At 42.5% G+C, this 14,429-nt stretch overlaps 1 protein-coding gene across 5 annotated transcripts in view; it reads left to right on the forward strand.

Moving 5' to 3' along the window:
- The window catches only part of ppip5k1a (diphosphoinositol pentakisphosphate kinase 1a), a 237,048-nt gene that overhangs the window by 69,257 nt on the left and 153,362 nt on the right, over window positions 1-14,429 (forward strand). For all 5 annotated transcript variants that reach the window (XR_011889605.1, XM_072282170.1, XM_072282171.1 and 2 more), the window contains exons 10-11: window positions 1,799-1,900; window positions 6,401-6,487. Coding sequence is in view for 4 of the 5 variants with exons in the window: in XM_072282170.1 (XP_072138271.1) it covers window positions 1,799-1,900; window positions 6,401-6,487 (189 nt within the window). In the remaining variant the exon portion in view is untranslated. The remainder of the gene's footprint in view (window positions 1-1,798; window positions 1,901-6,400; window positions 6,488-14,429) is intronic.

Genomic DNA, 14,429 nt, shown 5'->3' on the forward strand with positions numbered 1-14,429 from the left:
GAAATTCATTTCTTCCACCTACCAAATTCAGATAGTTCAATTTAATATCAGAGAATGTATACAGTATACAACTTGGAATTCTTACTCTTCACAGACATCCACGAAACAAAAAAAAAATAGAATGAATGACAGAGACATCAAAACCCCAAAGCAGCCCCCCTACCTTCCCGTGCACAAGCAGAAGCTTCAACCCTCCCTTCCACTTGCACCAACAAAAGCACTGACTCCCCCTTCCCCCCCCCCCCCCCCCCCACCATGCAATAGCTAAAGCCCCCAAAGAGACCTTGGTCTAGAGTCCATCTAAAACTACAGTCCATAACCCAACACTTTACTCCCTCAGACAGGCTCTCTCTTACTAGTAGAGGAGAGGGGGATCGCTCCTGCAACGAGAGTGAGACTGCAGCTCGCTGTTCCAATGTTACAATCTTCCACGTTGCTTTTCCAAGCCCTCCCTTGAGGACTGACAGGTTCTCACTCACCATCAAAAGATAGATAGAGGGAAGGAGAGCGAAAGAGCAAGAGGATCGCTCGAGTACAGGGCCTTCTTCTGACAGCAGTGCACACTGCCTGCTATCCCAGTGTCCAGGTCTCCCACGGTGCTTCAGTCAGTGACATCAGCGAGGAACTCTGAAGGCGCACGTCTTCCAGGCTGCTCCTGGAGATATCGAAATGCCATGCAGGACAGCCAGTTCAAGCACCCACCGCTTGTGGAGAACCATAGTTTGAGATGTAGCTGTAGATCATGGTTAGAATCTACATCTGGTACAAAATGTTTGTGGTTAGTTATTGGAGTTCCAAAGTTCAAAATAAATTTATTATCAAAGTATGTATATGTTACCATATACTACAGTGCGATTCATTTTCTTACAGACATTTACAGGAAAAAAAAGAACATAGTAACCACAGGCTAGTGAAAAACATATTTCATTTAGGACTGCCTTAATGACAGTTTGTCTCTGTCTCAGTAATAGGCTCTAGACCACAGGATAAGAGATACCATCTTTTTCTTTTACTGTCATGAGTTAGATCAGATTATGAATGAAGCGGCAGATTCTATGAAAGGTCAAAGGGTTAAATATATTTCTATATTTACCAGGATAGTGAGGTCAGAGGAAGTTTATTACCAAAGTATATATACATCACCTTGAAATTCATTTTCTTGAAGACATTCATAGTAGAATAAAGAAATAAAAATACAATGCAATCAATGAGAATTACACACTAAGACTGATAAACAACCAATGATCAAAAACAGATAAACTGCAAATTAAAAAGTAAGCAATACTGAGAACATGAGTTGTAAGGAGTGCCTGAAAGTGAGTCTGTAGGTCGTAGATCAGTTTGGAGTTGTGGTGAGGAAGTTATTAGTCATTCTATTAACAGGGCATCACTGCAGGAGCTCCTTGAGGCAGTGTCAAAGAGGTTGCCCATTTTAGATAGGTGAACTTTTGCTTTGAGTTGTGAATCTTTGGAGCACTGTTCCCCAAAGAGTGATGGAGTAGAATTTTTAAATATTTAATGAGTAAGGAGTGAAAGGCAGGGAAGTGGAGTTGAGGTTATAACTGGATGAGCTGTAATCTTATTGATTAGTGCAGAGTAGGCTGGAAGGGTTGAGTGATCTATTACCATCAATTTATATATTTGAAAAGTTGCACCTAAGTAGAAATATCGAAAATACAAAAGTAAACATTTGATTGAAGGGAGACATTTTTTAAATTTGCACATCTGTTGTTTCAAATGTGGTACTTGTGCAATGGTCTGTGGCAGTTTGGATTGAATTGAGTTTATTTTATTCCAGTAATATAATCATGCGGGAGCTCGCCCCACAACTGCAGATACCGTGGTCCATACCCACAGAGGCTGAAGATATCCCCATTGTCCCAACTACCTCGGGCACCATGTAAGTTGAAGCTTTCAGTATTCACAGATCTGGTCAGGCCCATTTAACCATGTGAAACCGTGTACAATGTCAAAGTGTTGCCATCTACCTGGGATGAAAGGCTTTATTATATAGGGAGATTAGAGAAACTTGTGTTATTCTGCTTAGAGCAATGTGAGGAAGATTGAAAGGGGTATTTAAAGTCACTACCTAAAGAAGAAACTTGTTATGGTAGCAGGTGGTCAAAAACCAGAGGCAACTGAGATACAAACAAATTGTAATTGGTAATAAATTAAATAGAAAGGTATTGAAGTAGATTCGGGCAGAAGAATAAATACTGGTAGGGAAATACACTCAGTGGCCAGTTTATTTGGTACACCTGTTCGATAATGCAAATCAGCCAAGCATGTGGCAGCAACTCAATGCATAAAAGCATTCAGACATGGTCAAGAGGTTCAGTTGTTGTTCAAACCAACATCAGAATGGGGAGGAAGTGTGATCTAAGCGACTTCGACCATGGAATTATTGTTGGTCCCAGATGGGGTAGTTTGAGTATCTCAGAAACTGCTAATATCCTAGGATTTTCACACACAACAGTCTCTAAAGTTTATGGAGAATGGTGTGGAAAACAAAAATAAATCCAGTGAGCAGCAGTTCTGTAGACAAAAATGTCTTGTTAATGAGAGAAGTCAGAGGAGAATGGCCAGATTGGGTCAAGCTGACAGGAAGGTGACAGTAACTCAACCACATATTACAACAGTGGTATGCAGAAGAGCATCTCTCAAAGCACAACATGTCAAGCCTAGAAGTTGATGGGCTACAGCAGTCCTTTACCTAACAAAGTGGCCTCTGAGTGTAATTTATAGGGCTGTGGTGAAGGGATGGGGAGCAGGACTAACTGGAGAACTTTACAGTAGATACTGGCACAGTGGGCTGAATAGCTTGTTTTAGTGCTCCGTCAGCATATTCACATCTAATAAAAACCTGGAGAAGCAAGAGACCTAATGCAAGAGATCCAAGAGACATCTGAGAATATGTTAAGGAACTGAAGCTGCAGCTCGATGATCTTCAGCTCACACAGGAGACTAAGGAAATGATGGATAAGTCCTACAGGGAGGTAGTCACCCCTAGGTTGCAGGAGGTAGGTTAACTGAGTGACTGACAGGAGAAGGAAGGGAAATGGGTGGCTAGAACAGAGTACCCCTATAGCAGTTCCCCTCAACAATAAGTATACCGCTTTGGATACTGTTGAGGGGGATGACCTACCTGGGGGGAGCCACAGCAGCCGGGTCTCTGGCACTGTTTAGTGCAGTAGCTCAGAAGAGAAGAGAGGTGAAGAGGACTGCAGCAGTGTAAGAAGATTCCATTGCTGGAGGCTTCGAGGTGAGATTCTGTAGATGCAGTAGAAACACCTAGATGGTATATTGCCTCCCAGGTGTCACGGTCAGGGACGTCGTGGATCAGGTTCACAGCATTCTAAATGGGGAGGACCAGCAGCTTTAAGTCTTGGTACATATTGGCACCAGCAACATGGGTAGGAAAGGAGAGGAGGTCCTGAAGAGAGATTATAGGAAGCTAGGTAGAAAGCTGAAAAGCAGGACTTCCAGGGTACTAATTTCTGGATTGCTGCTTTTGCCATGTGCCAGTGAGGAGAAGAATAGAATGATTTGACAGATGATTGTGGCTGAGGAACTGGTGCAGGAGGCAGAGTTTCAGATTTCTAGATCATTGGGATCTCTTCTGGAGAAGATACGATGGTAGAAAAGGGACAGTTTATACCTGAATCTGAGGAGCACCAATATCCTTGCGGCAGGTTTTCTAGAGCTGTTCAGGAGGGCTTAAACTAATTTGGTAGAGGGATGGGAACTGGAGTAATAGGGCTGAGGATGGGATAGTTGGTTTACAAACAGGGTATTGTACATTGAACTGGAATTGATTAGAGAGGTTAAGGTAGAGGAGCCCATAGAGGACAGTGATCTTAATATGATAGAATTTACCCTGCAAGTTTAGAAAGAGAAGCAAAGTTAAGTGTGTCAGTATTACAGTGAGTAAAGGAAATTACAGAGGCATGAGAAAAGAGCTGGCTAAAATTGAATGGAAGGGAATACTAGCAGGAATGATGACAGAGTAGCGATGGCTGGAGTTTCTGGTATTAGTTTGGAAGGCGCAGGATAGATGCATCCCAAAGAGGAATAAGTATTCTAGAGGCAGAATGACACAGCTGTGGCTGACAAGTGAAGTCAAAGCCAACATAAAAGCCAAAGGGAGGGCATATAATAGAGCAAAATTAGTGGGAAGTTAGAGGGTGGAGAAACTTTTAAAAACCAACAGAAGGCACTAAAACAGAAGGAAAAGATGGAATACAAAAGTAAGCTTGTCAATGATTTTAAGGAGGATAGCAAAAGTTTTGTTTTCAGATATGTAAAGAGTAAAAGAGAGGCGAGAGTAGATAACGGACTGTTGGAAAATGTCGCTGGCGTGGTAAAAATGAGGGACAAGGAAATGGCAGACGAACCGAATAAGTATTTTGTATCAGTGTTCACTGTGTAAGACACTAGCAGTATGGTGGAAGTTCTAGGTGTCAGGGGTCATGAAGCGTGTGAAGTTACCATTACTAGAGAGAAGGTTCTTGGGGAAACTGAAAGGTCTGAGGGTAGATAAGTCACCTGGATCACATGGTGTACACCCCAGGATTCTGAAAGAGGTGGCTGAAAAGATTGTGGAGGCATTAGTAATGATCCTTCAAGAATCACTAGATTCTGGCATGGTTCCGGAGGACTGGAAAATTGCAAATCTCACTCCACCCTTCAAGAAGGGAGAGAGGTAGAAGAAAGAAAACTATAGACCAGGTAGTCTGACCTCAGTAGTTGGGACGATGTTGGAGTTGATTAAGGATGTGGTTGCGGAGTACTTGGAGGCACACGATTAAAATAGGCCATAGTCAGCATGGTTTCCCTTAAGAGAAAATCTTATCTGACAAATATGTTGGAATTCTTTGAAGAAGTAACAAGCAGGATAGACAAAGGAGAATCAATAGATTTTCGGTGTACTTGGATTTTCCAAGGTCTTTGACAATGTGCTGCACATGAGGGTACTTAACAAGTTAAGAGCACATGGTATTACAGGAAAGATGGATAGAGCATTGGCTGATTGGCAGGAGGCAATGAATGAGAATAAAGGGAGCCTTTTCTGGTTGGCTGCCAGTGATGAGTGGTGTTCCACGGGGGTCTGTGTTAGGACTGCTGCTTTTTATGTTATATGTCAATGATCTGGATGGTGGAATTGATGGCTTTGTTGCAAAGTTTGCAACAGTATGAAGGTAGGCAGACAGGCAGATAGTGGTGAGGAAGCCAAGGAACTACAGAAGGACCTAGACATTAGGGGAATAGCAAAGAAGTGGCAGATGGAGTACATTGTCGGAAATAAAAATGTAGACTATTTTCTAAATGGGGAGAAATTTCGGAAATCTGATTTCAAAGGAACTTGGGAATCCTCGTGCAAAGATTCCCTGAATAGGTACAGAGGAGATGTCCAGGGTAAGTTTTTTTGACGCAAAGAGTGGTGAGTGTGTGGAATGGGCTGCCAGTGGCAGTGGTGGAGGTGGAAACGATAGGGTCTTCTAAGAGACTCCTGGATAGGTACATGGAGCTTAGAAAAATAGAAGGCTATGGGTAAGCCTAGGTAGTTCTAAGGTAAGGACATGTTCAGCACAGCTTTGTGGGCCGAAGGGCCTGTATTGTGCTGTAGGTTTTCTATGTTCTTTGTTAATTTGCAGGATGAGCCGGTGGTGAGAAAGGCAAATGCAATGTTAGCATTGACTTTGAGAGGACTAGAATATAAAAGCAAAGATGTTGAGGCCCCACCTGGAGTATTGTGGACAGCTTTGGGCCACTTGTCTGTGAAAGGATGTGCTGAGATTGGAGGGGGTTCAAAGGAGGTTCACAAAAATGATTCCGGTATTGAAAGGCTATCGTGTGAGAAGTATTTGATGGCTCTGGGTCTACAATCACTGGAATTGAGAAGAATGAGTGGGGATCTCATTGAAACCTATCGAATATTGAAAGTCCTCGATGGAGAGGATGTTTTCTATGGGGGTGTCTAAGACCAGAGGGGACATCCATTAGAACAGAGATGTGGAGGAATTTCTTTAGCCAGAGAGTGGTGAATCTGTAATCTGTTGCCACAGGTGGCTCAGAAGGCCAAGTCATTGGATATATTTAAGGCAGAGGTTAATTGATTTTTGATTAGACAGAGCATGAAGGAATACAGGGAAACGGCAGGAGACTGGGGCTGAGAGGGAAATGGATCAGCCATGATGAAATGGCAGAGTAGAATCAATGGGACAAATAGTCTAATTCTCCTCCTATATCTTACAGTCTAATGCTAAGTCTTAACAGCAACTATAACCTTGCCCTACATCATTGCTACACTTGAGTTCTTCCAGCTCTAATAAATCTTTGATAATGTGGATCCCTTTCAATGTTTTGTTGTGCTTTGATGGAAACAAGCTGTGTTTTGCAGGATGGAGCTGCGATGTGTAATAGCTGTTATTCGCCATGGTGACCGAACTCCCAAGCAGAAGATGAAGATGGAAGTCATGCACCCAAGGTTAGTGATCTGATTGAAGGAGATGGAGAGAATAACAAACATGGAGGGCTATTCAAGGGAAATGTGGCTAACAGTTCATCTCTGGCCATTTTGAGAAGTTAAATGCATTCCATTTTTGGCTGTGTCAAAGTGTGTCACATTCTCTGAGTAGGGACGTTTAGATTCACATCCTACTCCTGGTATTTCCAGGTTGATAAACACAGAAACAGCCAGACGCCACCGACGCCGCAGCAACAACAACAACAACAACAACAGTGTACGTGCGACAGACACAGAATGCTGGAGGAACACAGCAGGCCAGGCAGTATCTATCAGAAAAGAGTAAACAGTCAATATTTTGGGCCTGCTGAGTTCCTCCAGCATGTTGTGTGTGTTTCTTTGGATTTCCAGCGTTGCAGATTTTCTCATGTTTGTGGAACAACATGCGTGTGACCAATGAGCACTTGTATTAATTAATCCCATCTTCAGTACTTGGCCCATAGCTTTCCATGATTAGGCAATTCAAGTGTTCAACTAAATGTTAAAGTACTGTCTGCAATTATGCTTTTACCACTCTGTCTCTCAGGCAGTATATTGGAGCTACTCATTGCTCTGCATAGAGAGAAGACACCCTCAATTACACTCTAATCACTTGCACATCACCCTAAATCTATGCCCTAGCCCTATAACAAAGTATTTCCTGCTGCCTACTGCACCTAGTAAAGTGGCCACTGAATAATCTTCTGCTGCTGTAGCCCATCCACTTCAAAGTTTGAAGTGTTGTGCCTTCATAAATGCTTTTCTGCACACTACTGTTGTAATATGTAGTTATTTAAGTTACTGTCACCTTCCTGTCAGCTTGAGCCAGTTTGGACATTCTCCTCCAATCTCTCTCATTAACAAGGCACTTTAGAGATTTGCAGTTTTTGAGATGCTCAAACCACCCCATCTGGCACTAACAATCATTCCATGGTCAAAGTCACTTTTGATCACATTTTTCCCGATTCGGATTTTTGGTATGCATAGCAAATGAGCCTCTTGCTCATGTCTGCTTGACCATTTTATGCAGAGTTGATGCCACATGATTGACTGATTATATATTTGCAGCTGTACCTAATAAAGTGGCCACTGAGTGTACACCCCTCATTTCATATATCTCAGTCAGCTCCTCCCCTAACCTTCAGTCTGTGTCCTGTCATCACACTTACTGAATTGAAGTAACAAATTTGTCATGACAGTTTTTTAATTGTTCTTTAGACTTTGCGATTCCTTCATCTCAACTGCAGGTGTAAAGAGGAGTGCTGTACTGTTACTCTCATGAATTAGAACCAGTGCCTCACAAGGATCTTTGTATGAAGATGGATTTTATCACTGGGTGATTTTTAAAAAAAAAACTAGCACTAATTTCTAATTAACCTGATGACAGTAGTCCACCAAACACCACATGTGTTTGTGTTTACTCTGTGCCTGTCAAGAGAAGAGAAGCTTAATGCTTCCTTAGCATATTAGAGCAAGGTCATCAAAAGACCTCTGCATTCTCTCCCACACAGCTTGCAGTAATCACTGCTAATTCAAGTTAAGAGGCTTCCATTTGTATACAAAGTTTCAACACCTCAAAACAGCAATCAGTAGTACATATTGGCAGTACCATCACTATTATGGTCATAGTCAACCAGGGATGTTGCGACCCAGATGTCTACGTCATATGCAAGCCAGTGCGGTATGATGCAGAGAGCAACCTGTTGCCCATGCAGCAGGCTCCCCCTCTCTACGCAGCTAATGAATCCAAAGGAATGGCAGAGACCGATTATAATGCACGGTATTAGATTTAACCACACTGTTGTAGCGTGAATGAAATCACCGGGGAGAGAGAGAGTTACTGGTAGATACAAAGCAGCTTCTTTATTCAACAAAACAAGGTTCAGCAGGCATCATTCGGACGGAGGCGCTTTCAGTAGAAAGGTCTGCTGCCCAATGTGGGGCTCGATATTTATTTGCTACACAAAGGACAACTCCATATTTACAAAATATAGGCAAGACTTTCTTTTGAAGCTGCATACAAACCTCACACCTCCTGATTACACTCGTCCCACCGGTGCTAGCAGCATCTGGACTGGTATTCCGGAATCCATTGTTCCAAACTGAATCCACAATACACTTATTTGGTATTTTATGTGCTTAATATGAAGGACAATCCATATTTACAAAGTATAGATAATGCTGTCTTCGAAGTTACATACAAACCTCACACCTCCTGATTACACTCGTCCCACTGGTGCCAGCAGCATCTGGACTGGTGTTCAGGAATCCATTGTTCTGAACAAAATCCACAATACACTTGTTTGGTATTTTATGTGCTAACATAGAGGACAATTCGTATTCACAAAGTATAGATAATGCTGTCTTCGAAACTACCTGTAAACTTCACACTTCCATCCTGGAGGCACCAGCAGGGTCTGGGCTAGTATTCTGGTATTCACAGCTTTTAGGAACAGCATTGTTGCCATTGAACTGGGTTTCCAACTTTTAGGAAATGCATTGTTATGAACTCAATCCACAGTACTTTGTCAAAGAACAGAAGACTGGTGGCCAGAGTCATTTAAGTGTAAATGAATCATCTACCCAAAAACTCACTCTAACACACACGTACAGTTTTTCTATTTTAAAAAAAAACATATCATTGCCTGTAAAGACTTTGCAAAGTGTCACTTAGAAGATACAGTAAACATTTGGAAGAAGGTCTTGTGGTCGGATGAGACTAAAGTGGAATTTGGCCTCAACACTAAGTGGTATGTACATGTGGCTTAAATCTAATACTGTGCAGCAGCCGGGTAACACCATCTCTACTGTAAAGTCTGGTGGAGGTAACATCATGCTAAGGGGATGTTTTTCAGCAGCTGGGGCTTAAAATCTTCTCAGAACTAGAGTCATAGAAAAGTATAGCACAGAAACCACCTTTGGCCCATCTAGTCTGTGCAAAATCCATTTAAACTGCCCAGTCCCATCGATCTCCACTGGGAATCATAGCTCTCCATACCTGTACTATCCAGGTACCTATCCAAACTTTGCTTAAATGTTAAAATCAAGCTCACATGTGCCACTTATGCTGGCAGCTCATTCCACACTCTCACTACGCTCTCAGTGAAGAAGTTTCCCCTCAAGTTCCACTTAAACATTTCAGCTTTCATCCTTGACCTCTGTAGTCCCATCCAACATCAGTGGAAAACGTCTGCTTGTATTTACCTTATTTATACCTTCATAATTTTGTATATCTCTTTCAAATCTCCTCTCAATCTCCTTTGTTCTAAGGAATAAATTCCTAACCTATTCAATCTTTTCTTATAAGTCAGTTCCTCCAGATACAGCAACATCCTTGTAAAATTCCTCTGTACTCTTTCAACCTTATTTACTTATTTTCTGTAGGTAGGTGACTAAAACTGCAAACTATACTCCAAATTAGGTCTCATCAACATCTTGCACAACTTCAGCATAACATCCCATCTCCTGTACTTAGTAACACACACAAAATGCTGGTGGAACGCAGCAGGTCAGGCATCATCTACAGGAAGAAGTACAGTCGATGTTTCGGGCCGAGACCCTTCTTCAGGACTAACTGAAAGAAGAGATAGTAAGAGATTTGAGAGGGGGAGGGGGAGGTCTGAAATGATAGGAGAAGACTGGAGGGGGAGGGAAGAAGCTAAGAGCTGGAGAAGGGGGAGGATCATGGGACAGGAGGCCCAGGGAGAAAGAAAGGGGGAGGGGAGCCCAGAGGAAGATGGAGAGCAGGCAAGGAGTGATTGTGAGAGGGACAGAGAGAGAAGGAAAAAAGGGGGGGGGGAATAAAAATAAATAAGGGATGGGGTAAGAAGGGCAGGAGGGGCATTAACGAAAGTTAGAGAAATCAATGTTCATACCATCAGGTTGGAGGCTACCCAGACGGAATATAAGGTGTTGTTCCTCCAACCTCAGGCTTGCTCTCCATATTGTACTTCCCTGGTTTGTGTATTATGTCGAAAGCTGGGATGCAACATCTATGCTTGTCTCTGACCAACAGAGGGCCACAATTGTCAATAACTAGTGGGATGCATCAGGGATTATGCTCAGTCCTTGAGTGTCCACAATCTGCAATGATTTGGATGAAAGACATTGAAGATTAACTTTATTTGTTATGTGCATTGAAACATACAGTGAAATGCATCGTTTGCGTCAACAACTAACACGGTCTAAGGACGTGCTGGGGCAGCTCATAAGTGTCACCATGCTTCTGCACCGATATAGTATACCCACAACTTACTAACCCTAACCCATACGTTCTTTGGAACATGGGAGGAAACAGGAGCACATGCTGGAAATCCATGTGGTCATGGGGAGAACATACAAATTTCTTACAGCGGTGTGAATGGAAACGCAATCCCCAGCACTGTAAAGCGTTGTGAACCATTACGTTACACTGCGCCCAAGTGCATTATAGCCAGATTTGCTAATGATACCAAAATAGGTGGGTTAGCAAGTTGTCATATGGCAAAGGGATATAATAGATTTAGTGAACAGGCAGAAAGTTGGCAAATGGCGTATACCATGGGCAAATGGAAGGAAAAATGTAAAAGCAAGTTATTAATTTAATAGCATATGACTGCAAAATGTCATGATGTAAAAAGATCTGGGGGTCCCTATATGTGAATTGGAATGGGTCAGTATGTGGGTATACATGAGAATTAGAGAATCTAAAGAAATGTTCACCTTTATTGTAAAGTGAAAAAGGATCTAATACTTCCCTGGCATATATGACGAATAAACTCTTCTTGGGCTTCCAACCGATGACAAGCTCTGCTATCTTAATCAGGGATGATGCCTGGGCATGTCTAGTCTGGTAGTATTTATACCAAGACCTTGGAGTATAACAGTGGGAAAATTTGGATACAACATTATAGGGCAGTTGGAGCAATGTATATGGGTGTGGACTCCATATCTAAGGAAGGATAACTTATGAGGCAGTGCAGAGAAGTTTCAGTAGGGTAATTCCTGGGATGAAGAAGTTGAGGAATGAAGAGACGTTGAGTAGGGTGAGCCTATTCTCTTTAGAACAATAAGAGGTGATCTTATTGAAACAAGAACTTGGCAGTTCTGAGGGAATATTTCCTCAGTAGAGGTGGGGTACCTAGAACAATGAGGCAAAGCTTCAAAATAAGAGACGCTGATTTCAGACAGATGGGAGGAAATTTGTTCTCTGAGTCATGAATCTGTGAAACTCTCCTCCCCAGAGAACTGTGGAGGCAGAAACATTGTCAATCTTTGCATTGAATATGAGCTACAGGGGAGTTGAGTATTGGGGGGGCGGTGGTGAGAGTAGGTATTGGAGAACAGGTCTGGATGAGGCATGTATTAAGTGCTGAAGCAAATCAGCCTGCTCCAACTTCTAGCTCTTTGTTCCACCGGTTTGCTATCTGCTCAGATGGTTTACTTTGAAGCTGGATATAGCTCCATCCAGTGGATTAAGCAGAGTATCAGCTTCCAGCATCTGCAGAATCTTGTGTTTATGTATTCTGTGATTCAGTTGTGTACATTGAACTCTATGCTTTACACACTTACGCTCATGACTGTGCCCCTGCCTATGCCACCAATTTCATGAGATCTTCAGATTACACCACAGTGACGAATTCCACAGATTAATTATAAATAACAATGAAACGACATATAGAGAGGAATGAAGAAACTGTCTCAATGGTGCAATAACCATAACTTTTCACTCAACATAAAAAAACAAAGAAAAGGAGATGAGAAGGAATTTCTTTAGCCAGACAGTGGTGAATCTGTGGAATTTGTTGCCACAGGTGGCGGTGGAGGACCAGTGATTCGGTATATTTAAGGTAGAGGTTGATAGATTCTTGATTAGTCAGGGCATGAAGGGATACTGGGAGAAGGAGGGAGATTGGGGCTGAGAGCGAAAATGGATCAGCCATGTTGAAATGGTAAAGCAGACTCCAATGGGCCAAATGGCCTACTTCTGCTCCTATATCTTGAACATCACTGAAGATGTGTCCAGAAGCATCAATAGATGTATGTACACAGCTTACACCCTGAGTTAAGACAACCAGGAAAGACTGGGTGACAACCGTGAAAAGAGTGGTGACGACTGGAGAGTCAGTGACAGCCTGGAGAGACGGCAACCAGAGCAGAACGGGCTGGCAACCCAATCTGTGTCTTCTGAGAGGAGGACCCCCACAAAAGCTACAAAGAATCTAAGGAAAAGATACCCCCAGGGATGCCCGAGAGGGGGGGGGGAGGATGAACACCCCAATCAGATGGACACAACGACATCAGACCCAGACAATGAACAAACGATGATGAGGAAGCAGTGTGCATGTGGCAAAATCTGCAAGAACGATCGTGGCTTGAAGATCCACCAAACGAGGATGAAGTGTTTGGCGGGAGCAGGAGCAGCACAACGCACAAGTGTCCAACCTGGTGAGACGAAGAGGGGCCAGGCCCGGAGTCACCCCATAGTGCCCGGAACCTCCAAGTGTTGCAAATTAATCCCTCTAACATGAAGTCTAACAGGAGGCGGATCAAATGGCCTGCAGCTAACATGACTTCACTGTGGAAGCAGTTTGATGAAGATGTTAACCAAATTCTGCAGGCAACGGTGAAGGGAGGGGTTGATAGGAAGCTGCAAGCCATGACAACAATTATTGTATTCGTAGTCCATTCTAGAGTTAGAGCCTTCAGCATTTTGAGCATCGAGGGAGAGAGGAAGAGGAGAGCCATCTGCAGTACCACCGATGTGGCAGAGAGGGCCTCAAGATGGCTGTGGCTCAAAAAAGGGGAGCCATGGAGCCATAAGTAGCTAGCCATCTAGACACAAGCTGGGGTCTGATCAGCCCCGGCTGGGTTACCTGGAGGAGGTTGTATGACGTTGAAAGACCCGAAACACCCGGTGATTCCAGGAACATCACCGAAAATGTGTCTAGAAGCATCAATAGATGTATGTACACAGATGGTCTTATTATCTTATAGAAATGATTATCAATTTCAAGAAATCAAAAAGGTATGAACAACCTCCACTATTCCTAAATGGTGGAGCAGTGGAAAGGAACTCCAGGTTTTTTTTGTTCTTTCAATATTTTTATTAGTTTCTACATAAAAGGATAATAGAGTACAAGAAAGTATATAAAAAGGTAAAAAAACTAATTACATTATATCTATTCATAATAACAATCTCATTACTCCGTATTCATGTAGGTTAGTCAAAATTATATTGAAATATACTAATTTATTACAAAAAAAATCTAACCGTTGCCAAGACCGAAGCAGTTTATTAAGGAGAAAAAAGGTAAAATACCTTCTCATATAATAAAAATTAATAATAGCCAACATCTAAATTTAAGTATGATTATGAATATGAAGACATGTAGTCCTCTTTTATTGTCATTTAGTAATGCATGCATTAAGAAATGATACATTATTTCCTCTGGTGTGATATCACAAAACACAGGACAGACCAAGACTGAAAAAAACTGACAAAACCACATAATTATAACATATAGTTACAAACAGTGCAACAATACCATAACTTGATGAAGAAGTCCATGAGCACAGTAAAGTTCAAAGTTTCTCAAATGTCCCACACCTCACGCAGATGGGAGAAGGAAGAAAAACTCTCCCTGCCGCGCCGACCACAATCCGACTCTGAGTCATCCCAAAACTTCGAGCTCTGATCAGCTCTCCGACACAGAGTACTGAACGCCATCTCTGTCCGAACGATTTGACCTCCTTCTCGGTCGCCAAAAGCAGGCAAGGTCGGGGATTTTGAGGCCTACCCTCCGAAAGATTCTTGAACACACAGTAATGACAGCAGCGAACGGGCATTTCAGAAATTTCTCCAGATGTTCCTCTGTGCTTTCACGTCCATTCTCCATCAAATCAGAATTGTCCACGGCCCCTATTTAACAGATACGATATCATT

This window comes from Mobula birostris, chromosome 18 (genome assembly GCF_030028105.1).
Source record: "Mobula birostris isolate sMobBir1 chromosome 18, sMobBir1.hap1, whole genome shotgun sequence".
Lineage (NCBI taxonomy): Eukaryota > Metazoa > Chordata > Chondrichthyes > Myliobatiformes > Myliobatidae > Mobula > Mobula birostris.